A 25828-nucleotide genomic window follows, 5' to 3' on the forward strand; every position below is an offset into this window, starting at 1 on the left:
TTTGAGTTGCCTAAACGATAATTAAATTAGAGATTAACTTGCTCTTGTGGGAAGTTAACTCGCAAATAATATACATCCAAATGTTATTTATATGCTAATGAAAGTATATCACAAGTGATGGTCAGTCAAAATTGTATGTGAACCTTTTTTCTACATAAACAAAGGTGTACAGTTCGGCTCACAGTACTAACTCCGATCCTGGCTGAACTTTTGTTGCTCAAGTTTCTCTACCAAGGCCTTCTTTTCATCTTCTGGGAGAGAATTGAACATGAACACAGATTTATCACCAATGTCATCCTTGAAAGTAAATAAAAATCATCAGAAATGCCATCTTTAAATTTTTATAAAAAAATTGTTCTGTTACAATAAATTCAAGTAGCCAGAAGAAAAACCAAGACCAATATCTGTTCAGGTAAATTACCTTAATGGGCTGAGTGAACTTCCTTCCAGCAAATATCACAAAGAGCGCCATCCATAAACCCAGTAGAGCAAGCTTTACTCCATCATCCATTAAACCTGTCTGAATATTTCAAGTGAAAAGTTTTCATGTTGATATGAATTGTAACAAATTTCAAGATATATGCTAAAACTCCTAAATCTGCGTTAGCACATGGCATGATATATTTAGGTGTAAGACACATAAAAATTGTTGATTATATTTTCAAACATTATTATTATTCAAAACTTTAAAATAAAAGGTCAGATAAAGATTATGATCTTTTCCATTAAATTTACTTCCATGAATTATAAATAAAACATATGCCAGTTCAGTAATCTGGTAGTCGGCCCACACTATTCCAATTTTAACTACGCTTGAAGACAATACAAAAAGTTTCTATATAATTATAAAACTAAAACTGAATGCTGCAAATGCAATTTGAGCTAAAGATTTGAATTTGAATTTCTGTCATTAACACAATCTAGAAATAGATGTTATTCTGTACAATACTACACAAAAGTACAAGACAAAAAATCAACCTTGTGTACAGATTTTTTCATGACAACCATAATTGAAATATAGATAAGATAACAGATGTGGATAGACAATCACAGAAACGGTAATCCCCCCAAACTCCCACATCAAGAAAATCTAATTCACAAATCATAGTACAAAGATAGGCAGCCATTTCTAACCTCTTCGTTTTTTGCAGTAGTCAAGGGGGAAAAACAACAAAAAGAACAGCACAAGAAATTGTTTGAGGATACCCTAGCTAGGATTTTTCTAAGCAAAAAAAAAAAAAGAAGCTTCATAATGCGTGGATACATTGCTATCTGATGACATTATAAACAGAAGAAAGATAAATGTGATGTTTTGAACAAGTTGCAAGAAGAGTACCAGGTGCCCAAGAAGAACTGCAGGTATAATGAATGTAAGGATACCAGCCTCCAGCTTCCCATAGCAAAGTCCTGTTTAAAAAATAGAACAGTTTAAAGTGAATCAGAGACATTGCTAATTGCTATGTTTATTTGACTGGAATAAATGACTAGAAGCTGTAGGCTATAGCAAATACCCCGATGTTCTGTTTGTAAACTACAGTTTTATACTAAAAGGTTATGGGTTATGGTCACCTTTTGAGTCCTGCTATGAAGTATGTAAAAGAAGGAAAGTGTTTGCTATTAAACAATTTCTGAGCTGCTAAAAACAATTTCTTGAAATGATTAAGAAACAAGTTCTAAAGCATATCAAACTACAACCCTGTTTCTTGAAGAAAAGATTAAAAACAAAAATGGAGATATATTATAAATTAAATTTTCACATTAAACAAATAAGTGGCCCGGATTCTTTCATTTATCACTCTGTCTTTCAAACCTCTTTACCTCCTGAGATCCCTGGCACAAGTTTTCCCATGGCATAATCTTGAAAATGGAAGGACTATAATGCTAACAGGTAGATATATTGATAAGGTCTTGTTTGGTTCAAATAGTCAACTAGAAGTTCACTTTTCAAAAAGTAACTTAATAGGTTATGATAAACAAGTTAACCCCTTATGGTCAAGAAAGCAAGAGTCTTGACTTTTTGGGAAGTTAAAGCATAGATTAACCAAACTAGCAAAACTTTAGCACTTCTAAAACCTTAAAAGTTCCATAGCTGAAATACCCCCAACCAAACATGCCTAATAGGTTTTAATGTTAAAACTAATTTAAATCTCTAGAGAGCCAATGGCAGCATAGCCCATAAACCAAACCTATAACATGATCCCTTTAATTCTCAAGTGCAATCTTTTTAATTGTCAAATACAATTCTTTACTTTTCAAAAGCAAATGCTAGTTTTATTTTTTAGCAATTATTTACTTTTCAATTCAACAAATGAGTGAGTCATTGCATATAGAATCTTGACGAAACACATCCTAATGAAATAACTCTAGAAAAAATTGATACTATTTTTCCACCATACCAATTATATATATAAGAAGTCAGACTGATGCATTCACATTACACAGTTGAGATCATAGAACCACACCATGCAATCTAATGAACATGGAAAATAGACCATGCAACTTTTGACACATTTAATCAAAATCTTTTTAGTGCGTAGACGATAAGTAAGTTGTTTCTCCAGAACAAAGAATGGCTTTGGTGGCCGCTGTTAAGCAGCTTGTCTCCAGAGAGTAGTGCATCTGGTTAAAGTTGCATACGGGGCAGGTTCCACTGATATTGCTACATATTCAGACAACCACTAAGTATGCATTTGGGAAAGTATGAAATTTGAACCACGTTGAATAACCATACTACCATACTAGTTAGCATTTCAAAAGACTAGAAAAATGAAACGCTAGAATGCCCAAAAAGAAAATAAATTCATAAGATAAATACAAGTGGCAGTTAACAAGTAGAATGTGATAACGACATTATTACCTTCTTTGAAGACAAGTCCTGTCAGTGCTGCAAACAAAGGACCAACAAACCAGACAGCTATCGGATTATCAACCACATATTGTACCAAGTTCTCGCCAGCCGGTCTAGCAAGGGTTGTGTATGTTGCAAAAGACCCAACAACCCCAAGTGCCCATAAAGCTTGAAGGGTGCGTTTAATCTCTGTTACATAGATGTGAATCAAAAATAACGATAGCCCCAGTCCACCAGCTCCAAGAGTGTATAATAGATCAAAATTTTGCTTAATAACTTCTCCCAAAATAGAATCATCGGGTAAAAACGCATCTGACGCGGCAATTACAAATGCAGAAGCGGCAGTAACCAGCCCCGATCTATACAAAATCACCTGCAACAATATTATCCAAGTTTGCGGGTTAACAGAATAAAGTTAATAGTTAATGGTGCATTTTTTAATGGAATAATAATTAACTCTAAAAAAGTTTCTTTCATTATATTTGGTTCAATAGAGAATGATGTTAAATAATAATCTATTAATTTTTCTCATATTTGGTATAAGAAAATAAGAAATAAAAGAAATTGAGGGATTAAAACTTAACTCATTTAGTCTGATATAATTTATTCTTGATGTAGATAATGTAAATTTTAATCCCTTCTTTGAACCTCATACCAAACGGCAAACGATACTTCGAGGACTTATGCTCTATTAATTAGGCTTATAGACACCAAACAACGTCGTTTTAAAATTTTTCCCTAAAACCCTCAGGTTGTTTTGTTCACCAGTTTCGCCTTCCAATAGGTATCCCCGGTAGAAGAATTCAGAGCATCCATCGCTCAAAAGCAAAAGATTTGAGCTCCAATCAACAGCGACAAGATCAAAAGAAATAATCTTAAGCATAATCAGAATCAAAGTACCTCTCGAACGTCCGATGGTTCAACTGTCCAGCTACCATAAACGCCTTTGTAAACCGTTGGTTGGAACGAAGGCTTAGGGCTATCACCAACAGCCTTGCACTTTATCCATCCATTTCCAAGCTTAAACGACGGCACCGAGATCCTGGATTTCACTGCGGATTTTTCCCGCCAATTGGTGAGTCCTGAAGGAGAGATTAACGACGCGGATAGCGCGAGCAACGCCATAACTAACGACCTCCCCCGCCTTGCCTCTTTTGGTATCTTGATAATAAATTTTCTTTTTCTTTATTATTTTTTTTCAAATAAGAATATCTAAATATCACGGCTGTAAAGTGTAAATAGCCAAAAGGATCGAGAATCTTCAGTGTAATATCCATTGGTCGACATGCTCTGCTTATCAGTTAAATGGACCCAGTCTTACACGTGGAAGCCTGCAACTTTATGTGACACGGCATCGTTTCATTTTGCTACTGAAGTGTATTTTTTCAAAATTACTGTTTAATCCATGACAAAACTAACTAGTTCTCACATTTTAAAAAAGAGTAGTTATAAAATTTACTGCGTGATCTGGTGTCTTTCTGAAGTAGTATTTTCTAATTTAATTTATAATAAAAAAAAAGACTTTTTTATATACCACTTAATAAATACTGATATAATATTTAAAAATTAGTTAATAATAATTTTTAATTATAATAAATTATATTTTAATTTTTAAAATTTTATAAAATATATAAGTTAGTTTAAATATTTATAAATTTAATTATAAAGTATTCATCCCTATATTTTTATAAATTAATTCTTAAATATTATAATTATTTAAAAATAAGTGTTTATATTTTTCTAAAATTAATCTCACATATTTATTAAATTTAATATTTTATATTAATAAAATAAATTTTAAATAAAAAAATCTTGATGTAATATACATCTAAATTAAAATTCAAAATTTTCTTTATCATTTAACTTGTCACTTTTTAATGATTTTTTTATTAGTTAGAATAAAAATGAAATATTAAATTTTGTTATTTTATTTTTATTTTATTATTTTTTATATATGTAAAATATTAAAATTTAATAAACAAATAGATTAATTTATAAATATAAAGATTTATTAGTAATTATAATATTTAAGTATTAATTTATAAAAATATAAGGATTAATTTCAATTAAAAATATAAAGTTTAAATTAAAAAAATTATTAATAATTAAATTTAAAAATATATACACTAAAATATAGTTTTTATTAAATATTAGAAAATAAATTATAATTTATCACAAATCTCATTTTATTAACGCCGTAAAAATATAAAATATTTTTTATTATAAATTAAAATATAAATCCTATTTAAAAATATATTAAATCATATGATTATCCTTTTAAATATTAACTAGTCATTGTAAATTTAAAAATTCTACTAAAAAATCCATGCCATTAAGATTTTGCATCGTTACTGACGGTTTTTATTTTATTCAGCTTAACAATAATATTGTTAAATATGAATTAATTCGTTTTATATAAATTGTGCGTTAGATTTATATCGAGAAAAGTGAATTAATTTATTTGATAAAAATACTAAATAATATATATATATAATTAAAATTTTGATAATTTGATAATATGCTAACTAAACTAACAATTAAATAATATATCAAAGACTTAATTAATATTTGATAAAATCTAATGACCGTTGGGCTTCATCACCTCAGTATGAGGTCGGACCTCCAAAGGCAGTCCAGGCCCAAAACCATGATTCGGGCCCGTAGAGCAGATCGGATCACTCACAAACTCAGACCCACCCACTGCAGGCTCAGCCCGGTGATGTGATGTGAGAGGTACAGTAAGCTCAGTCACTTCGTAGCTCTGCTCTCACGCGCACCGGGAGGAATTAAATGGTCGTCTGGCGTGGAGAGGACGTTTGACGTTTTCGTACGTACGGACCTACATGACAGAGGCAAGTGGCACTGTAGCTGGGAGGCCATTACGCGTCACTAGTAGACAAAAGGAAAGAAATAAAAAGAAAGAAACTCATTCCTCTCCATCTAAGCTTACACGGCTGTTGAACCCTGCCTCCGAAAGTGCTTGACTTTCGGCTCTGGAGGGACCTTCGGCCGCCGAACCTGCCGCTGAAAGTCCCCTGTCCAGCCTTCCTTTGCTTGTTTTTCCATGCATGTTTGAGATGTTTAAGGGGATTTTTGGGGGAATGTTTAGAGTTATGATAGAATATGTCGGTACCTCATTTGAGTCCACCTGTGTAGGATCGGACCCGAGGAGCCAAGGAGGCCCTCAGTGTTAGCTGGTTCAGAGGTATTCTAGTGTCTACTAGAGGTGAGTAGAACTGAACTATGTTTTCAATTAAATGAAAGGTTTTAGCATGACTCATGCATCATCAATGCCATGTATATGTTAGGTTGTTTGCCTTAGTATGCATGACTCATGCATCATTAATGCCATGTATATATGTTAGGATGTTTGCATTAGTATTCACGAATATGATGCATTGCATAATACGTTGTTGATGTGGATGGATATTGGAGGATCCTTTAACCCTCGATATGATATGAGATGGAAAGATCAGGTGTGGCCTAATCGCCCCTGGCACAAATTAAGAAGACCAGGTGTGGCCTAATCGCCCCTGGCACAGAGTAAGAAGACCAGGTACGGCCTAATCGCCCCTGGCACAGAGTAAGAAGACCAGGTGTGGCCTAATCGCCCCTGGCACTATGGTTATGTTATGATCTGTAGAGAGTTATTGGTGACAAGTCCATCCGGAATGGTAATTGCTTGTGATGTGATGCATTTCATGGAAGCATGTTTTATTAAATGTTTTTATTAGTGCTCTACTCACTGGGCTCTAGTAGCTCACCCCTCTCCCTAAACCCCAGGTTTGTAGGGCCAGAGATAGCATGGGATAGAGGCAGAAAAGAAAAGTTTATGTAATAGTTTCAGTAGTGGACATATATTGTACACAGATGTAAAGTCATGTAATGTATATTGATAGAATTGTGCTTGGCCCTAGAGTTGGTTGATCCCTTTTTGTACATGATCTGTATATTATTATGTTTTATAATGATATATGTTGAGGACCAAGCTTAAGATATGAAATGATGACCCAACTAGAGCATTTGAAGAGGGCTCTAGTATGGGGTTTTATGTTTACAGAGATAGTGTGCATGCACAGGTTAAGCTTGGTAGATGTAAAGTTTCAAATTTTTTATGGAAATTGTTGATCATGTATGAGATTTACCAGGTTTACAGAATGCATAGTAGGCTTGCTACGAGTCCCAGCGGCTTTAAGCCAATCTAGATCCTAGTGCCGGTAGTGGCCCGGTCTCCGGAATGCATAGTAGGCTTGCTACGGGTCCCGGCTGCCTTAAGCCGATCTGGATCTTAGCGCCGGTAGCGGTCCGGTCTCCGGGTCGTTACATGAGCAAGACCTCAGTGAGGTAGGTGACCGGTTTTGAAAAATGACCCTTGGCACCACAAAACCGGCTGAGATGATGAAGCGACAGTAAGGCTAAAAAGCCTGAATTTTGCGCAAGACCTCAATGAGGTAGGTGACCGGTCTCAGAAAATGACCCCCAGCACCACAAAACCGGCTGAGATGATGAAGCGACAATAAGGCCAAAGAGCCTGAATCTTGCTCAAGACCTCAGTGAGGTAGGTGACCGATCTCGGAAAATGACCCCCGGCACCACAAAACCAGCTGAGATGATGAAGTGACAGTAAGGCCAAAGAGCATGAATCTTGCACAAGACCTCAGTGAGATAGGTGACCGGTCTCAGAAAATGACCCTCGGCACCACAAAACCGGCTAAGATGATGAAGCGATAGTAAGGCCAAAGAGCCTGAATCTTGTACAAGACCTCATTAAGGTAGGTGACTAGTCTCAAAAAATAACCCCCGGCAACACAAAACCGGCTGAGATGATGAAGCGACAGTAAGGCCAAAGAACCTGAATCTTGCGCAAGACTTCAATGAGGTAGGTGACCGGTCTCGGAAAATGACCCCCGGCACCACAAAACCCACTGAGATGATGAAGCGACAGTAAGACCAAAGAGCCTGAATCTTCCACAAGGCCTCAATAAGGTAGGTGACCGGTCTCAAAAAATAAACTCAGAAAAGGTCAAGCTAAAAAGAAAACAGAGGTCGGCTAATAAAAACAATGAAGGCCAAATTGGCCTCAGCACGAAAAAGAGCCAGCCCGACCTCGCGAGATGAGACACTTCAAGAAACAAAAATCACACACCTCTTGGCTCAGCTAAGTAGACGAACTTGCCATTCAGCTTGGACCACCCCATAATAAGCGAAGTACTCACACAATGTACAAAAGGCAACAGTTGAGTCTGTGGTTCAGACCTGGATGATCACTAGAAGGGGGCATAGAAAAAGGGTTAGATGCTCCGAATCCACAACAGAGGTAAAGACTTAAGCTGCCTAAGGTATGAAACCTGTCTTAACCAGCTTATCTCTCTAAAGGTTATATATAGCCGAGCTCAGCTCGATGATAAGCCCCAGAATAGGCTAGTCCAATTAACAAAATCATGAAAGAATAAGTTTAACCAGTTACTCAGAGTTAAGCAAGTTAAAGGTGTGTTGAGAGCACGTATTAATTAAAGTCTTCTTTACAGATAGGAGTTAGGGAAACTTCATAAGTATAGTAGAGGAAAAGGCGCTGACCTCAAAGAGATATAGGTAGATCAGCAAAGCTAATAAAGCAATTTGAATAAAAACAATCTAGGTATAAATAAAAGTATGAGCCACAGATAAATTTTATCTACCCCCAAAACGCATGTTCTCAGAACATCATAAAAGTTCAGAGAGTAAAAAAGAGAAAGACAACACAAGCATGAAAAAGAAATCATAGTCTTTATTTATTCATTCATCAGTAATTACATCCGGCAAAATAATACTAAGAAGCTCAATCTCAGTAATTACATTGTCATCTATACTAAGTATGTTGCCGCCCTCTGGGAGTCCGGCATCCTCTGCAAGCACCTCGTCATCATCGCCCTCAACCTGAGACCCCTGTGGCCTATCACCCTCTTCTCGAGGTCCAGTTGGCAAAGAAGGAGTGCCCTTAGGTAAGGGATTATCATCCTCCCCATAGCGCACCTCCTCCCCATCGGAATTTACTTCAGGGGCTCGGAGCTGGGCTAATGGGGTGGAGGGGGCATCCCTAGCCTCTTTTAGACCCTAGTTAAATCCAGAGGCGAATATGGGAAAGCTCTGTGCCAGATCTCATTTTTCATTGTATTAGAAGCTTTGAACTCCACAAGTTGTGCCTCACAGGCCTCCTCAATCTTGGCTTTCAGCTCAGGGGAATCTTTATAACGTTGGAGATGATCTTCATAGGCTTGCCTGATCTCAGTTTGTAACTCCGAAGAGTCCTTGTACTCCTGCAGGCACCTGTGACAAGCCTAGTCGATCTCAGCTTTTGGCTCAACAGAGCCCTTGTACTCTTGCAGACACTCCTCATAGGCCAAACAGACCTTGTCTTCAGTTAGTTTGGCGTCCTCGAGCAGAGCAGAATACCTCCCCTCAAGGACCTTAACCTTTTGACGGAGCTGCTGATTTTGAAGTTTTAATTCCTCTGCAGCCAAAGTCAGACCCTTCAGATCCTTGGTGCGTTTGTTGAGCTCCTACTCAAGAACAACAACCCGAGCTAGGGCCTCTTCCCTCTGGATTTTACCATCTCAAAATGGGTCTGGGCATTGTCACGATCTGCTCTGACTGCCTCACATTCGCGCTAGGCCTCTTCTCTTTGAGCCACAGCTTCATCCCTCTCTCGCGGGGCTTCCTCCAGAGAGGACAGCTGAGCCGAATTCATCACAACGAGACTCCGTGGCAGCTGCCTTCCCGTCAACCCTCTTACCAGCATCCCGCATCCAAGTTAGCTCATCCTCAAGGTCCCTCAAGCGACCCTAAGCCGCAGCGAGCTGGCCCCGGACATCACCCGTAGCCACAAGATTCTCCTCATGGCGGTCCACCGAGCTTTGAAGAGACTGGTCACGAGCGTCGATCTCCATAAAGACGCCCATCACCTGGCAGGAAAAAGAGGCAACAAAATTAGAAAACGATGGGAACAAGGAACAACCCAAAGTAAAGGAAACAACTCACCATGAGGAGCATCTCCCTGATTGTGTCCCCCAACTCCCCTCGAGTCTGAGAGCGAAAAGCCACCTGCTCCCGAGTAGAATAGGCTAGGAGTCCGGTGAGAGCCAGCAAGCATGGGTCTGAGGCATTAGTGACCCCACCAAACATCCTCTCCCGTAACAGCTCGGCCACAATGCTCGCAGGAGATTGGGAAGTGATTTCCTCGGCATTCAAGATCTCATTGTCCGGGGCAGAGTATAACGGCTCCACAGACGCCTTTTTCTTCTCGGCAGGAGCAAGAGTTGGGGCAGGCTACTTGGAGGAGTGAGCCTTCTTTGGGGCTGGAGCTGCGGCAGGAACCTCTGAAGGAGGAGCTCGCTTGCCTATGACCTCCTTAACAACGATATTACTGACAGCCGAGGTCTTCTTCGAATGAGAAGCAGCTGAAACGGCTTTGGCCTTTGTTAGGTCCTTAGAGACATTCTGGCTAGCGGGGACGACCTCAACCACACCCTTAGGAGCGTCTTCGATAGATGGGGGGATCTCGGTACTTTCTTAAGGAATGCCCCCAATAGTAAGAGCGACTTCATCCTTCCCCCGCAAGGCATCCTCAGAGGATTCCTCGACAACAGCCAGCTCTCGGGAGGTCGGGACTGAGGCTGGCTTGGACTTTGGAGCCCTAGGAGACCTGGAAGAAGAGTGGGACCGACTGCGACCAGAGGCCTTAGAAGCTCCCGAATGACGACCTTAGGAGCCCGGTGCCAAAGAATGGGAAGAGGTCGGAGCAGGAGGAATGGCTCGACCAGTAGACCGGGGAGAGATGATCTCAGTGACCTCTCGAGTCGTATCAACCATCGACAATTCAGCTAGGAAGGCGTCCAGAGCAGCCCTCATGATCTCCCGAGACAAAACAAAATTCTTTAGGGGCTTGATCTTCTCCATGGGGAGTTTGGAAGCTACAAAGAAACAAAAATTGAATGAGTTAGCGGCATACCCAATAAAAAGTGGAAATAAGGGAAAACAACACATCAACAAAGCAAATACCAGCATCCTTGTAGTCCTGGAGACTAGACACAAACATGCACTTCTCAACGTCATACTTTCGTTCCATAGAAGTCAGTCTGAGAAGGCCGATATGCTCAGAGTGGGTCAGCTGAGGAAGGTCATTACAGGCCGAGGGCACATCCCTCCAAGGGAGATCCACCTGCCAAGACAGCCCCAGACCTCCCTTCAGCTCTACCACAGCGAATCCCTCTATCCAGGCCTTGATGGAATCCTTATGTCCCGAAAAGATAGACAATCCTCATCGGGGAGCAAAATAATAAAAACACTAGCTCGCACGGACCAAACAAAAAAAGATGGAAAACAGACGAGCTGTGAGGGTGAAACCCCAGCTCAGACAGACAGACTCGAAAGAACACATGAAGAGAATCGAGTTGGGGGCAAGCATACAGGGAGTTATTCTGAAATACCGAAAAACCTCAATAAAGAACGTAGAGAAAGGAAAGGTTAAGCCAAACTCACGCTGTTTGACAAAGAAAACTAGACTGCGGTCCCTTTGAGGATCAATGAGACCAGAGGAAGGAGGAGGATCGGGGAGAACGATCCTCTTATTATGATGAGGAGCCCTAATCCGAAACAGGGAGGTATCCAAATACTCTGGAGAAAAGAGGGTCACAAGGGAGGAAGTGGTGACATTAGACTCTAGGTCCAGTATATCAGGAAGTTTAGGACCTTCCATGACAGAACAAAGTACGTACCTTGAAGATGATTTCGCAAGAAAACGTGAAGAAACGAGGTGCACAGAGAGCAAGTGGAGAAGAAGAGTTCTGTAAAAATTTAGGGATTTTTTGAATTTTGAAAACAGTAAAGCAAGGAAGAGACGTTTTGATGTGAACCGTCCTTGAGCCGCGCGGTCATAAAGAGTTCTAGGAATTTACCCCCTTATCACTCATGCAATAACTGCTGAGAAGGTAAAGGGACAATTGATGACCACTGGATTTCATCACCTCAGTATGAGGCCAGGCCTCCAAAGGCAGTCTAGACCCAAAGCCCTGATTCAGGCCCGTAGAGCAGACCGGGTCACTCACAAACCCAGACCCACTCGTTACAGGCTCAGTCCGGTGATGTGACGTGAGAGGTATAATAAGCCCAGTCACTTTGCAGCTCTGCCCTCACGCGTGCCGGGTGAATTAAATGGCCGCCTGGCGTGGAGAGAACGTCTGACGTTTTCGTAAGTACGGACCTACATGATAGAGGCAGGTAGCACTGTAGCAAAGAGGCGTTTTCGTAAGTACGAACCTACATGATAGAGGCAGGTAACACTGTAACAGAGAGGCTGTTACGCGTCACTAGCAGACAAAAGGAAATAAATAAAAAGAAAGAATCACCTTCCTCTCTATCTAAGTTTACACAAATATTGTAAAGCCTATTCTCTAGATTTTAGAACATCAAAACCTAAATATTTAATTAGCACCCTTATAATCCAAGGTTGAGGGCTTGTCTATTGCAATGTTGCTTTTTCATTTGAGGACATTTTGTTCAGTCTAGTCGTTGAAGCAGTAGGGTTTCCTCTTCTCATGCAACGTCATTAACTTAACCTCCATGTTTCTCATCAAGTCTTGGTGCTGGACATCGTGCAGAGATCGTGCATGTTGCTGAGGGTATTGTTCACAGGAAGGGCCTAACCTTTGCCACGCAACCTCCGAACGATGTGGACATTCCCATTAGCATAAATCGAGATCAATACAAGTGAGCTTTCCTTTGCTTTAGTGATTTTCAGGATAAAATAAAAATATAAGAGAATTTAAATATTTAATTTTAAAAATAAAAAAACTGATTCATTAAATACACTCAAATTTAAAGATTAAAATATAATTTATCTTAAAAAAAGAAAATTTAAGAATAAAATTGCTAAAATAATACATTTAAACATTAAATAATTCTAAAAATAATATAGCACAATAATTTTGATAATAAATTTTTAATGAAAATAATAGTTTTATTATTTAATTACTTTAAAAGTAATAAAAAAAATTTGAATTTTAGTATATAGGTAAATACTAAAAAATTAAAATTTTGAGATGGAGATTATTAAAATAATACATTTAAACATTAAATAATTCTTAAAAATATAAAACAATAAATTAGATATTATAAAATTAATAGATAATAAATGATTTTTTTAATTATTAATAGTTAAATTAAAATTAAAATTAAATATTTTAAATAATTTTAAAAATGATATAAACGATCATTTACAATAGTATTTAATAATTTTATCATTTAAATTTTAATTTTAAAATGAATGATAATTCTATTATTCAAATTATTTTTAAAAATATTTATAAAATCTCAAAGAATATTTAAAAATATAATAAGATTATAATTTTTAAAATTAAAATATTTTTAAACTAGATGATGAGTTTATTTATTTAAATTAATATTAAAGTTTGTTAAGAAAAATTAAAATATTATATAAAAATTAATAAAATTAAATTTCAAAATAAGAATTATTAGAAATTCATTGCAACTACATAATATCAGATACTACATAATTTTATTCTCACAATAATAATTATTTGTTTCTAACTATTTTTTTTAGCAAACTCAACTTATACTCATTTTTTGCAATAATATTTTATTTTGAGTCTTTTAAATTGTTTAAATATTTAAGTATTTAGTTATCAAATTTAAATTTATTATTATTTTTTTAGTGAAATAATTTTGATTTTTGTTTTTTTTCTTTTCACTTTAATTAATTTTTATAATAGATTAATGTAATGTCATCAATTAATTTTTAAAATTTATTTAATTTATTTTCAATTTTAATCACTAAATTATTTACACGGTAATTCAACTAATTTTTACCGTTTATTTTGTTTCACTCACATTTTAATTATTTTTATTATTTAACTATTTAGTTATTAAATCTACATTAATTATTATTGTTATTATTATCTTTTAGTTTTTCAATGATTTTTTTAAAGAATTTTAATTTATCCACCAGCATGATATTTAATAAAATACAATCTCATTATAATGAATATATCATAAGAAAATTTTATTCTATTTATTTTTTCATATAAATTATTGTTCTTTTATTATAATATTATAATAGTACAAAATAACAATTACCTAAGATTTATTAGAAACTTTCATATACTTTTTTATAATACCTATTTTATAATGACCGTAATAAGGCGACGGAGACAAGCCCGATTTCGCTGGTTATGGGCCAGGCTGAATCTAAAGGGTGGCACTCAGGGGCTGGAGGTAATCACGATTTGCGGTGGTTATAGGCCAGGGTTGAATCTAAGGGTGGCACTCAATAGTGGCGAGCAATAAGACGATGCACCAGTTGTGGTTCTCGATGGAGCGTGTGAAAAGGGAATGGGCTGGCTGTGGATTTATTGAATGATTTAGAGCAGAACCCAGAATTAGGGATATTTACACCCTTGTCTCTTTTTTTTTAAGAAAAATATACAGTTCTGTATAATAGATGAGGTGTTTTGGATGATGTTCTTAAAGTCGAAGTATTATGGGTTAATATATATTTTTATATTAAATTAATTATTTATTATAATATTATTAATTTTAATTGTATTTTATTAAATATTTTAATTACTTAATATTTTAATTAAGTATTATTACTTTCGAGAGATTGTATTGTTTGTTGTCTGTATTTTCGTTCGAAATTAATGAAAGTTATTTTTATATTTAAAAATATCAATTGAATAAATAAATTGTTATGATTTTCAAAGTGAAAGATACATTGGAAAAAGAAAGCTCTGTCTATGTCAATCGCAGTATTTGAATTTGAATTCAAAGTCGGTTATTATTATCAATATATGAATTTATTTTAAATTTAATTAAAAATTATTTTAAATTTTTTAAATTTATTTTAAATTCAATTATTATTATTTGAATAAAATTTAAATTTATTGAATTTTACATATTTAATTAATAATTTATATATATAAATATTTTTTATTAATAATTTTCATTTCAAAATTTCAATATTTCTAAAAAATATTTAAGTTTTAAATAAACATATATAAAAGTTTTTATTAATAATATTATTGTAAAATATAATTTATATTAAATTAATTATTTATATACATAATTTAAATTTATCTTAAATTTAATTATAACTACTTAAATTCCATTATATTAAATTTTAATAAAAAAATAGTTAAAAATAATTGATCCATTACCTTTCTTATTCCAAAGTCACTTAGGGTGTCGCATCCTAAAATCCTAATGCACTGAAAAAAGAAAATGGTTTGAAAAGGGAAGCTCCTCCATGTGCATGGTTACAGTAGAAGCATTATTTTTAGGGGCGGCGAGGGTTCAAAAATTGAATTCAATTCAATTTTAATAGAATGAGTCTAATTAGTAATAATTAGATTTAAAATAAATTTAAATATTATATTCAAAGTATTTATTTATCGTTTATATAAATAATTAATTTAATTTAAAAAATATATTTTATAATAATATTTATAATTTTTTATATATTTTTATTTAAAAAATTAAAATTAAAATATGTTTTAAAAATATTAAATTTTTTAAATAAAAATTATTAATAAAATTTTTTATATAAATTATTAATTAAAATATATAAAATTAAATTATTTAAATTTAAATAGTTTAAATTAATTTTTAATTAAATTTAAAATAAATTTAAATATTAATTTTTCCACAGAATTCAAAAAAGAATGATTTTTTCTGAAGCCTGATCATATCATAATTGTACTTGAGACTTAAGAGATTGATTAAAGAGCCGCAAAATTTGACATGTAAGCCGAAAGCATCCCCGAAACTGGTCCCCGACGTCCTCTTCACCAATTCATGCTTCCATTTGGGAACTTGGGGCAGAGTGCCAACGTCAGTTTTCACGCGGCTTACGTGGCCTCTTAATCATAAGTGAAAAGAAGTTTCTCTCATCTTTTGTCGTTTTATTATATTTTTCTTTTATCAATGTCGTTTTATGATATGATTTTTAACACTAACACTAACACCTCCCATTTTTGGGCTTTCGACGATCTCTTCTGGCCCGCTACTTTTCACAGCAGCAAGTGGGCGAGGCCCGTGCATGCGTAACAGTACACTCTAGATTTTGCTTTATTAAAGTATAGTCCAAAATATTTTCTAGCCGTTCAACTTCTATCATTGGACATTGAACTAATATAATAATATTCTCTTTTATTTTTTTATTATGAGTATAGTAAAAAAGAAGATTGAAAGAAAGATTTATGTGCATATATACATATATAAGAAACAAGAATGGGATGTTACGTCAGTCATCATGCACACAAGGTAGGTGGAGCCATGCTTATAAGCACGTTTGAGGGCTTCAATATCTCTTTTGTTTTATGCTATAACTTCATATTTTGTCTCTTAATTGCTGTGCTTTAGTGCTTTCCTCTTTTAACCTTGTCCAAAGTTGTTGCCTGGATTGATGATGACACATTATGGGAAATCATCATTTTTGTGCTTACATGCTTTCCATATACTAAATAAAATTAACAAATTATGCGAATGTTGTCAAGTTAATAAATCATCTGTTCAGAATCATAAAAACCCGTAAAGAAATCAAGTTATTCGAGATAATTTTATAAAAATTTAATTTCACTTAGATTTAATAAAATAAATCAAATTTAAATTTAATTTTTAAATTTATTTAATAAATAAATTAGACTCAAGTTTACAATAGAATATTTAGCTATTGTGAGTCTTAAGAGTTTATTTATTTATTGATTTATTAGTCAATTTATGAATATGCTTGTTTTTTTAAAATTTTTTAATTTTAAAAATTATTTTTTAATTATAAATTATTAGAATTATAAATGAGACGAATTATTTGATATTTTTTATTAACTTTTTAATTATACTCATTTTATAGATATTAAATTTTATTGCATATTAAGAGATTTTTATAATATTTTATATTTATATAAATTCATAAAATAAATATATAAAATTTTATGCGAGTGTATTATAATTTTATATTACAGATTTATTTAAACTCAAAAAAGCATAAAAGCAAGTTTAGGCGACAAAAAAATATTTTTCTTGAAACTTTAATTCCAAGCAATTAGAAAGTTGGATTGCGAAACTCACTTCAAGTGTAAATATTAAAGAAATTATTTGATGTTCATGGAATATCAGTTTGTGATGCATGTGTAGGTCCTACACTAGATCAATATATAATATTATAACACATCATTAAATAAATTATAATTATCCATTAAATCCACCCACTAATATTTATATTTATATGAAAGTTAAAATTAAAATTGAAATTATCAAATATTTATATTTTACAATTTTTTTTTTATTATGATTGGCTTAGAGTGATGAGTTGATAAAACAGGGGCATACAATAATTTGACATAAATATATATAAAAAAAAATAGATTTTAACTATTAATTATATGAAATTCACTCACGATGTACACCTATTGTATAAGATTATATGGTACTGTTATTCACACTAAAATGTTTATACACTTAATTAATGGAAAATCACTGAGGAATATTTACTATTTAGTCTCTCGTATTGTTATTATTAATAATTCAGTTCCTATATTTTTAGAAATTTTATCTTTTTTCTCCATCAATAAAATAATTTTTCTGTTATCTTTTCCATTAAAAATAAAGGGATGAAAGAGAAAAAATTTTAAAATTCAATTTTTCCCTTAAATAAAAACCCTTTATTTAGTCTCTGGATATTATCGTTATTAACAAGTTAGTCCCTACATTTTCAGAAATCTATTAAAACATTCTTATCTTTTTTCAGATCGTCCTTATCGTTTCTTCTCGTCAATGAAATAGTTCTTTCTCCTCCTTCTCCTCCTCCTCCTCGTCAAAAAAGAAGAAGAAAAAGAAAATGATGATGATGAAGAAGAAAAAGAAGAAAAAAAAAAAAGAAGAAGAAGAGAAAGAAGAAGGAGAAGAATAAGATGATAATGAAGAAAAATCGCCTCTTTCTCCTCCTCTTTAAAAAAGAAAATGAAAAAGAAGAATCGAAGAAGAAGAGGAAGAATTGAAGAAGAAGGAGAAGGAGAAGGAGAAGGAGAAGGAGGAGAAGAGGGAGGGTAATTTGGTGCTTTACTATATTTTTAACGGCATAAATAAAAAGTAAGATTATTTCGTTGACGGAGAGAAAAACATAAAAATATTTTAATAGATTTCTGAAAATGAAGAGACTGACTTATTAATAATGACGATATTTAAGAACTAAATTATAAATCTCTCAATCACTAAATACATTTTTAATAGATAAAATCTATCGTGATTTCAGTATTTGTAATTTGGTGGATGTAACACCCAAAAAGACTTAGTATTGAATATTGAGGTCGTGTATGAGACATTAATGGTGAGAATGTCAACCACTTTGGCTCTCACGTTGGACAACATACATCGATCTATTGCTTTTGCCATTTTTCAAACATTTCTACAAATGGAATTAAAATATTCTAAAGACCTATAGAGTGTTGATTTTTGAATGGTAGAGTAAAATAGGTTGGCAAGTGAGTATTGAATATATAAAATAAACCAACTCCCAATTCATTCAACTTTGCCGATAGTTGTCACATACAAACATCATTACTTCAGTAAAAAATTCAAAAGCGTTTTTCTACTTTGGCATTGGATAGCCAAAGCAAATAGACTTTTAGGGAAGAAAAAAAAGGAACACTAGCCAAAATCTCTCGCAGCCCTCGAGCTTCCACACCATGCAGACTGGAAGGAGATCATTGGGGTGACTAATATCATCGTCATCCCAAGCATCTAAAAATGGGTAAATGCAAAGAGCTTCAAAAACATTGCAAAAATCCTTAGAAGCTCTTGTTTATGGAATCCCACTGATCAGATTAGCTAACTAATGGGTGGATACAGATATATATTTTTTCTTATATGGTAATGAGGAAGCCAGAGATATACTACTCGCTAGGTTTACTAGAAGGATCATAGTCTTGATAATTGGAACCAGACGAGCTATCGAACCACGGCGAGAATGTCATCTGATCTTGCTGTTGAAACTGATGATACTGTTGTTGTTGCTGTTGCTGTTGCTGCTGCTGCTGTGATGAAAAACTTGATGGATAATACGGAACATAAGGCTGCTGATTAAAGAGATTTGAAGTGTAATAAGGTAAATTTGCATCGTTGCTGGAAAGAATTTGTGCATATTGAAGCAAGTCTGGATAAGTTTCTTGTGGAAATGATGGAGGATGAGGAGGAGGAAGATGAGAAGGAGCTGGCATGGCCGCTGGCATTTGACTTTGTTCACGAGAAACACTTGAACCGCCAGAAGTAGTGAAGAAGCTAAACTCGGGTTTCCCTTGAACTCTTTCAGGAAAATTAAGCTTGGCTTTGGTGCCTTTGAACTTGAGAGCTGCTTTGTCATATGCAAGTGCTGCGTCCTCGGCGGTGTCGAAAGTACCGAGCCAGACTCGTGCTGCCTTCTTAGGATCACGTATTTCTGCTGCCCATTTGCCCCAAGGTCTTTGTCTTACTCCTCTATAGTGTCTTCTCCTTGTATTATCTTCACAAAATTAACATGTTAACTTGAAATGTACGTCATATTTAAATTCAAAGAAATATAAACACATATGTCTCAATTGATAATACAAGAAAAATAATAATTAAGTTAGATTAAAGAATCATTGATATTAAGTTTACTCTCCATAATTCATGAAAAATTTTAATTTTTATGAGGATACTAAATCTATGATATAATTTGTTATATAATTTATCGAATTATAGTCTCTCATGCCACTTTTATCTATTTATTTATAAAAAAACTTTTTATTCGATTGGTTCATATTGAATTATAATTTTAAAGATAATTTAAATATCATTAAATTAAATTTGAATATTCGCGACTCAAAAGATTTTCTTTTCCTTATATATATTATTTAGAGCACTTGTTTCATCTTATTACCATAAGGACTTATGGATGAGCTTGCAATAATCCAAATGTCCTTTCAGACAAAACTTCCTTATATTTTATTTTTATAGCATAACTTCCTTAAATTACTCTCCTAATTTGACGGCAAATTGCACTATAATTTTCCAAATTAATATAAGCGTCAAAATGTGGCTACTGCATTAAGCACTGTATGGTTACTCTGAAGTGTAAGTATATATATAATAAGAAATTGCAATTTCAGTTCAAGAAGTTTTCATTAATAATTAAAGAAAATGAAGTAGATGATAGAAGCAAAGTGAAGATGCATGCTATTTTTGAAAACAATGATTAGTTGGATTCTTATATTTTGGTCTCATTTTAAATTTTACTAGGAAAAAAAATAAAGTTGCTAAAGGTGTTTGATCTTGAAAAGCAAATGAAAATTTGTATTCAAACTCTCAAAAGAGACTCAAACGTTATAAATTATTTAAGGGGTTCCCACCAATCTGGTAATGTAGCAACAAAGAAGATGTCACTTTCTAAGATTAGGCAACGTTAAAGCAATGAACAAGAAATGAAAATCAAAGGATAAGGCCTTAGAGGTCAATGTCTTTAACATAAAGGAATTCTATTGATTTACGGAACTGGCTCTCTCTCTCTCTCTCTTTCTCTCTCTCTCTCTCTCTCTCTCTCTCTCTCTTTTCATACGAGGAATATATATGTAAGAAGAAGAAGAAGCTAGAAGAAGAAGCTAGCTATAATAATGCTTATCTGCAGAAACATGAGCACATGCAAAACGACTACAACCTTTGACATCACTACATGTATTGTCTTGCGAAAATTGGTAAAAAGCAATCAAGAGTGTCTCCAGGTATTAAGGTACGGCCTTTGCTTTTAACAGAGAGATAGAGGAAGAGTTCTTTACGGAAAGTAAGATACAATGAACTTGACAAAACCCTAACCAAAAATAAATAAATAAACAAGAAAGAAGAAATAGACTACTAGAAGAGGCTAGGTTAGGCTGGCAAATCGTTTTCTTTCAACAAGGATACAATCAAGAAAAGCAGAAAGAAGAATAGATAGATCACGACAACCTTGACGAGATTAATGTTAGGCTCAAAAATTCCAAAATTATAAAAATTTAAGCTATAAATGATAAACCCAACTAAAAACAAACTGATTTCTAACTTCTAAGTGTTCCTTATAAGAACACAAGCCAAGCCGGTAAACTCTCAGCTTTAAACCGCTGTATTATTATGGTCTCAAGGTAAAAGGGTTATGTTTTCATGGATAAAAGAGAAAAAAAATCAAGACCATGTATTAAAATCCATTACCTTGATCTTGGGTTGGTTGAGACTGATCAGGTTCCTCTTTGACAATGGATTGCTCTGCAGCTAGTGGGTTTGGTTGCACCACCATATTTGGGTTATCTCCGGTGGTTGTAGCGATGACTTGAGAGAGAGCTGAAACCATGGCAGACATGTCTGTTTCAGACCAAGAAGATGAATAAGAAGGGAAGTCATCGTGTTCTTTCTCTTTCTCCTCTGGTGCTTCCGATGGAAGTGGCCTCTTTCCATGCCGTCGATCCACCTTCGGAGAATAAGAATTATTATATAGCAAATAGTCTTAATTGTACGAAACACGCCTCACTAGCTATAGCTTGAAGCAGAAGACTCGGGGGCATCAAGAGCCAGATCGAAGAAGTACTATTACTGGAAAAATTTTTCTTCGGAATTCAGAGGGAAAATAAAAGGGCGTACGCTAGAAGAGGGAAAATGGGATTAGAGCGAAGGTATTTATTGGCAAGTTTGGCTGATCTTAGAAGGGATTTATCTTCGAATGTAGGTAAAAGATTTTGTTTTTTAATGGAAAAAATAATAATTAAAGTGCTACAAATACCCAATGGTGCATAGCCTTTTCAATACAACCAGAACCTTGTAGGGTACATGTGGCAAATTATATTCCAAAAAATTGCAAGGCAGGAGTTCAAATGCATCGTCTCGGTTGGTTCATGGGATCTGAGTATTGGGGTTTTGTCGGTGTTGGAAGAATGGAAAAAAAAAAAAAGGCCCAGAAATTAATTGGATTTGCACTTTCAATGATCATGAAAAATCATGTCAAATTTTTCTTTTTCTTTTTTTCTTCTGAAACCCAAAATAAATAAATAAATAATGTGGATGTAGTCATTGTTTAAGCTGTAGAATCAATTAATGCAATAAATAAGTGATAAAATAATAGAGTACATATATATGTCTGATTTCAAAGAGTCAGGACTGTGTTAAATAATAGAATGAAGGCAGTTTACATCACTTTGTATGTCATGGGTGGACTGAGGGAAGGATATTCAACGATGAGCATGCAGGAATTTTGATTAGAAAAGGAAAAATAAAAAATAAAAAAAAAATTAAGGGGAGGTGGTGGTTCTTTGCACATGAAGCCACAAAACCTGCAAGCTGCAAACAGCTGACAATAAGAAAAATAATAAAATAAAGAGTAATTATTTCAAAATCCTCATGCCTTATGGTACAATGAGTGCCCAGCTAATGGCATTAAGATTCTACTGTTTATGATTGGACCTATGCGGTGAGCCTTCCTTTGCTTGCTTGCTTGCTTTTTTACTTTTTTTTTTTTCTCATAAATTAAGGCCTCTTTTTGGATCTTAATTAATCGAAGGTAAGCAAATTACCAAAATTTTACTTTTTTATTTTAAGAAAGCGTGAAAACTTTTCTTATTATTTTTCTTCTCGTTTAAAATTTATTTATCCAAATTAATAAAAATAATTAATAATCTTAGTCTTAGTGAATAGTTGGCTCCACCTGTTATCTCCTTCTACAATATATTATTGTCGTCACCATATTTCATATGTCGCTTAATCATCTTTGCCTCGCTGCAAGTTAGCATCTTCGAAAGAAAGGGAGGACTTCATTCAATGACTCTACAATTGCTCTCTGAACGATCAGAATAAGGTAAAGCTTAAAGATAAATTTTGTACTCTATTAATTTCTTAATCCTTCTAGTTGGGTGAGTGTCGATCAGTCTTTTGACCAGATCTCATAAAAACTGTATGTGCGGGTCTCCTTGTATGCGGCTCACGCTATTCAAAGTGGCTCAGCACAACATTCATTCGCAAATCCTTTAGTAAAATTGAGACTGCTCGACTTCGGAAGCTAATTCGCGTGTAGGCAGCGCTATCCGTCGTATGGTGGACTCTATCTCTATTCATTGAATTAACTTTATTCAATTTTTATATAGGCCACTCTCTCTTTTTCTAAGAATTCATGCGCTTCCTTTTACTTCATAGAGCCTTCTATAATAAGGGAAAAGCCTTCCATTTCCGTCAAATGACTTGGCCTCCCTTGGCTCTTCCACCATCCGGGCTCCCTTTCCTTCCTATGCCTCCCTATTGTAGGCCTATCACGCTTCGTACCTGCAGTGTTTTCGCCAGATGGTCTTTTCCAGTAGTGCCATCCTCCCCGCTGACTGTATGGGCGGGTTGTCCCTTGCTATTGTCTTCTGTTAGGCTATAGATGACAGGAACAAATGTAATTGAATGAGACAGCATGCAGGTTACACATTCCACTATGTCGAGATGTGAGGTACAAGTGGTGATGATCACCCCAGGATATGCGCTAACGCCCTTGACAGGTACTCCAGAACTTGCCAACGCTCATGAAAACCTGGGTTGGTCGGTCCTCCATTCATCAAACCGAAGGTGTGGATAATGAGGCCAACTTCACAACCTTCTCCCTTTTGTCCCTATGTTGTAGTAAGGTAGGGCGGTTTGCTTGAGTTGCTCAATTGCCCTAAGAGCAAAAAGTCCAGATGCGAACTTAGGACTCGAAAGGCGCAAAAGAGCAAAATGCTCGGAAGCAGACTAAAGGCAAAAAACTCGGAAGCGAACTCAAAAGCTAAGTGCCCAGAAGGTGCGAAATAGCAAAATGCTTAGAAAGATGACTAAGGGAAAAAAACGCAAAAGCAAACTCAAGCTAAGTGCCCGAAAGGCGCGAAAGAGTAAAATGCTGAGAAAGAAGATTAAGGGCAAGATATCTGAAAGTGAACTCAAGGCTTAGTGCCCGAAAGGTGCGAAAGAGCAAAATACTCGAAAGACTAAGGGCAAAAAATCTAGAAGTGATCTCAAGGCTAAGTAGCAGGAAGGCGCAAAAGAGCAAAATACATGAAAGAATGCTAAGAGCAAAAATCTTATAAGCGAACTCAAGGCTAAGAGCCCGAAATGCGCGAAAGAGCAAAATGCTCGGAACAAAACTAAGGACAAGAAAACCCAGGAGTGAACTCAAGGCTAAGAGCCTAGAAGGTACAAAAGAGAAAAATGCTCAGAAGAAAACTAAGGACACAAGAGCCTAGAAGCGAATTTAGGGTTAAAGTACCCGGGGGACCTTTGAAGACAAAAATGAAGCCACATCTGGAAAAGTTCACAAAATCCTCCTCAAAAGAGGTATGGAGTGACAATATAAAATAAAAAGGCGAGGTGTATCCTAACCTTTGAGGATTTTTGCAAAAAAATAGCTTACAATAGTTTTTCCTTTTTCAGTAATTTATTTATTATTTCTTTTGTTCACATAAATCTTAAAGTATAATTATTTTGGCAGGCCAAAGTTAAGACAAATTGTAAATGTCCTGCCCATATAACAAAACATTAAGATTTTATATCAACAAAAAACAAGGCTGAATATGCCCCACTAGAATCTAAGCCGAGAAGCAAAAATAAAATTGCAACCAAAAGCAGAAATTTTCCATTTAAATAAAAATAATATATTACAAAGAAACCAAAACACAAAAGAACAAGCTAGCAACATGTTTACAAGCAGAAACTCTTGGAAAAGGAGAAGGTCATCAAGTCTCCCTAGAGGAGGCAAGTTCTCCAGCCAAGTCAGGCTCAACTTCGAAAGTATTCTTGACTCGCGATTGTCAAAGCCGGTAAAAAATAACCTTTCTGATTATCAACAATCTTACAACTGTAGATAGTGGTGAAAGGATCGAATCCACAAGAAATTGAAAACTTATCTATGTTCCTTATCAAGACCAAGAAAATAAATTGAAAGCGAATAAACTGAAAGCGAAATAAACTGAAAGCGGAATAAAATAAACTGCAAGTAAAGTAAAAGGGGGGTTTTGAGATTGATGCAATTAAACTACTACTGAAAGCAATAAAGTAAAGCAAACCATAAAATAAAGGAATTCAAATATGAGAAAAGATCTAGTTGAATAATTGGATCCACTTCAGTTGTTGGGATTGATCATCGATACTTAGGTTCTTTTGATTGATTCAATAAATTAGTTATGGAGATGGAAGACGCTTCTCACCACCATGTCTCTCCTTAAGCATAAACCAATTAGGGAACGTCCTCTAATTAATTACTAATCGACAAGTTGCCAAGGAACGTCCTTGGGCCTTAGGCATCAAAACAACTGTCAATTACATTAAGAAATAAAGAGACCTAATTCTAGCTACCCAAACGCATGGTGATATCGCTAGATCATGCAATTTTCTTAGTTTTTACACCAAGTGTTCTTGTGTTTAAACAATCCAAGCAATTACGGACTTAAAACTATTCAAACTAACAATATATCACTTTGCAATCAAGAATCAATTGGCCATATTGATCAAAATAACAAAGCAATAATGGAACCAAGCATGAAATTGCATAAATATTGAATAAACAAAAGTTAAACAATGTGTGTTCAGATCTCCCAATCCATAAAACAACTAAAGTATCAACTAATCTTCAACTATAAATAAAGGTTTCAGCCACTCATGGCTGAAATAAAAGCCAAAAATAAAGAAAGAGATGAAGAAGAGATGTGGCCACTTGCAATCCCGTAGGTGTGTCCAAGGGGATATAGAAAAAGCATGGGGAGACTCCTTATGTGTCTTTTTATAGTTGAAAGTATTACCCTAGGTCCTTACTTGCTGTCCAAGTTGAATTCTTTGCTGCCCAAGTACTGCCCATATCCTTGCATTAATGAGGTGGAGCCTCCATTTGAATTTTGAATTTTGAATGTGCAAGACTTGAGGTGGCATGTGTGTCTTCTTTGACAAGTTGAATTT

General features: G+C 34.6%; 2 protein-coding genes across 3 annotated transcripts; both read right to left on the bottom strand.

Annotated features, from left to right (window-relative positions):
* Positions 1–50: 50 nt before the first annotated feature.
* LOC110620813 lies at positions 51–4053 on the bottom strand. 2 transcript variants are annotated; one of them, XM_021764703.2, is made up of 5 exons: positions 3749–4053; positions 2858–3221; positions 1337–1407; positions 422–520; positions 51–251 (listed from the first exon to the last, which is right to left on the bottom strand). In XM_021764703.2, the coding sequence occupies exons 1-5, from the start codon at positions 3971–3973 to the stop codon at positions 228–230; spliced, it is 783 nt and encodes a 260-aa protein (XP_021620395.1). In that variant the 5' UTR covers positions 3974–4053; the 3' UTR covers positions 51–227. The 2 variants fall into 2 exon arrangements, with proteins under 2 accessions (XP_021620395.1, XP_021620394.1); XM_021764702.2 differs by having other exon boundaries at positions 51–297.
* Positions 4054–18385: 14332 nt separating this feature from the next.
* Positions 18386–21580, bottom strand: LOC110621346 (ethylene-responsive transcription factor ERF113). Its single transcript, XM_021765601.2, has 2 exons — positions 21095–21580; positions 18386–19394 (listed from the first exon to the last, which is right to left on the bottom strand). The coding sequence occupies exons 1-2, from the start codon at positions 21240–21242 to the stop codon at positions 18790–18792; spliced, it is 753 nt and encodes a 250-aa protein (XP_021621293.1). The 5' UTR covers positions 21243–21580; the 3' UTR covers positions 18386–18789.
* Positions 21581–25828: the final 4248 nt, after the last annotated feature.

This window comes from Manihot esculenta, chromosome 8, assembly GCF_001659605.2.
Source record: "Manihot esculenta cultivar AM560-2 chromosome 8, M.esculenta_v8, whole genome shotgun sequence".
Classification (NCBI taxonomy): Eukaryota; Viridiplantae; Streptophyta; class Magnoliopsida; order Malpighiales; family Euphorbiaceae; genus Manihot; species Manihot esculenta.

What these genes read in the sequence shown, in the direction of transcription:
- LOC110621346 (XM_021765601.2), bottom strand. Translation starts at nt 21,242, where the DNA reads ATGTCTGCCATGGTTTCAGCTCTCTCTCAAGTCATCGCTACAACCACC. An exon ending in TCAACCAACCCAAGATCAAG is followed by an intron (nt 19,395 to 21,094) that starts GTAATGGATTTT and finishes AATTTTGTGAAG; the next exon opens with ATAATACAAGGAGAAGACAC.
- LOC110620813 (XM_021764702.2), bottom strand. Translation starts at nt 3,973, where the DNA reads ATGGCGTTGCTCGCGCTATCCGCGTCGTTAATCTCTCCTTCAGGACTC. An exon ending in AGGACTTGTCTTCAAAGAAG is followed by an intron (nt 1,408 to 2,857) that starts GTAATAATGTCG and finishes TTTTTTAAACAG; the next exon opens with GACTTTGCTATGGGAAGCTG. An exon ending in AGTTCACTCAGCCCATTAAG is followed by an intron (nt 298 to 421) that starts GTAATTTACCTG and finishes TTTACTTTCAAG; the next exon opens with GATGACATTGGTGATAAATC.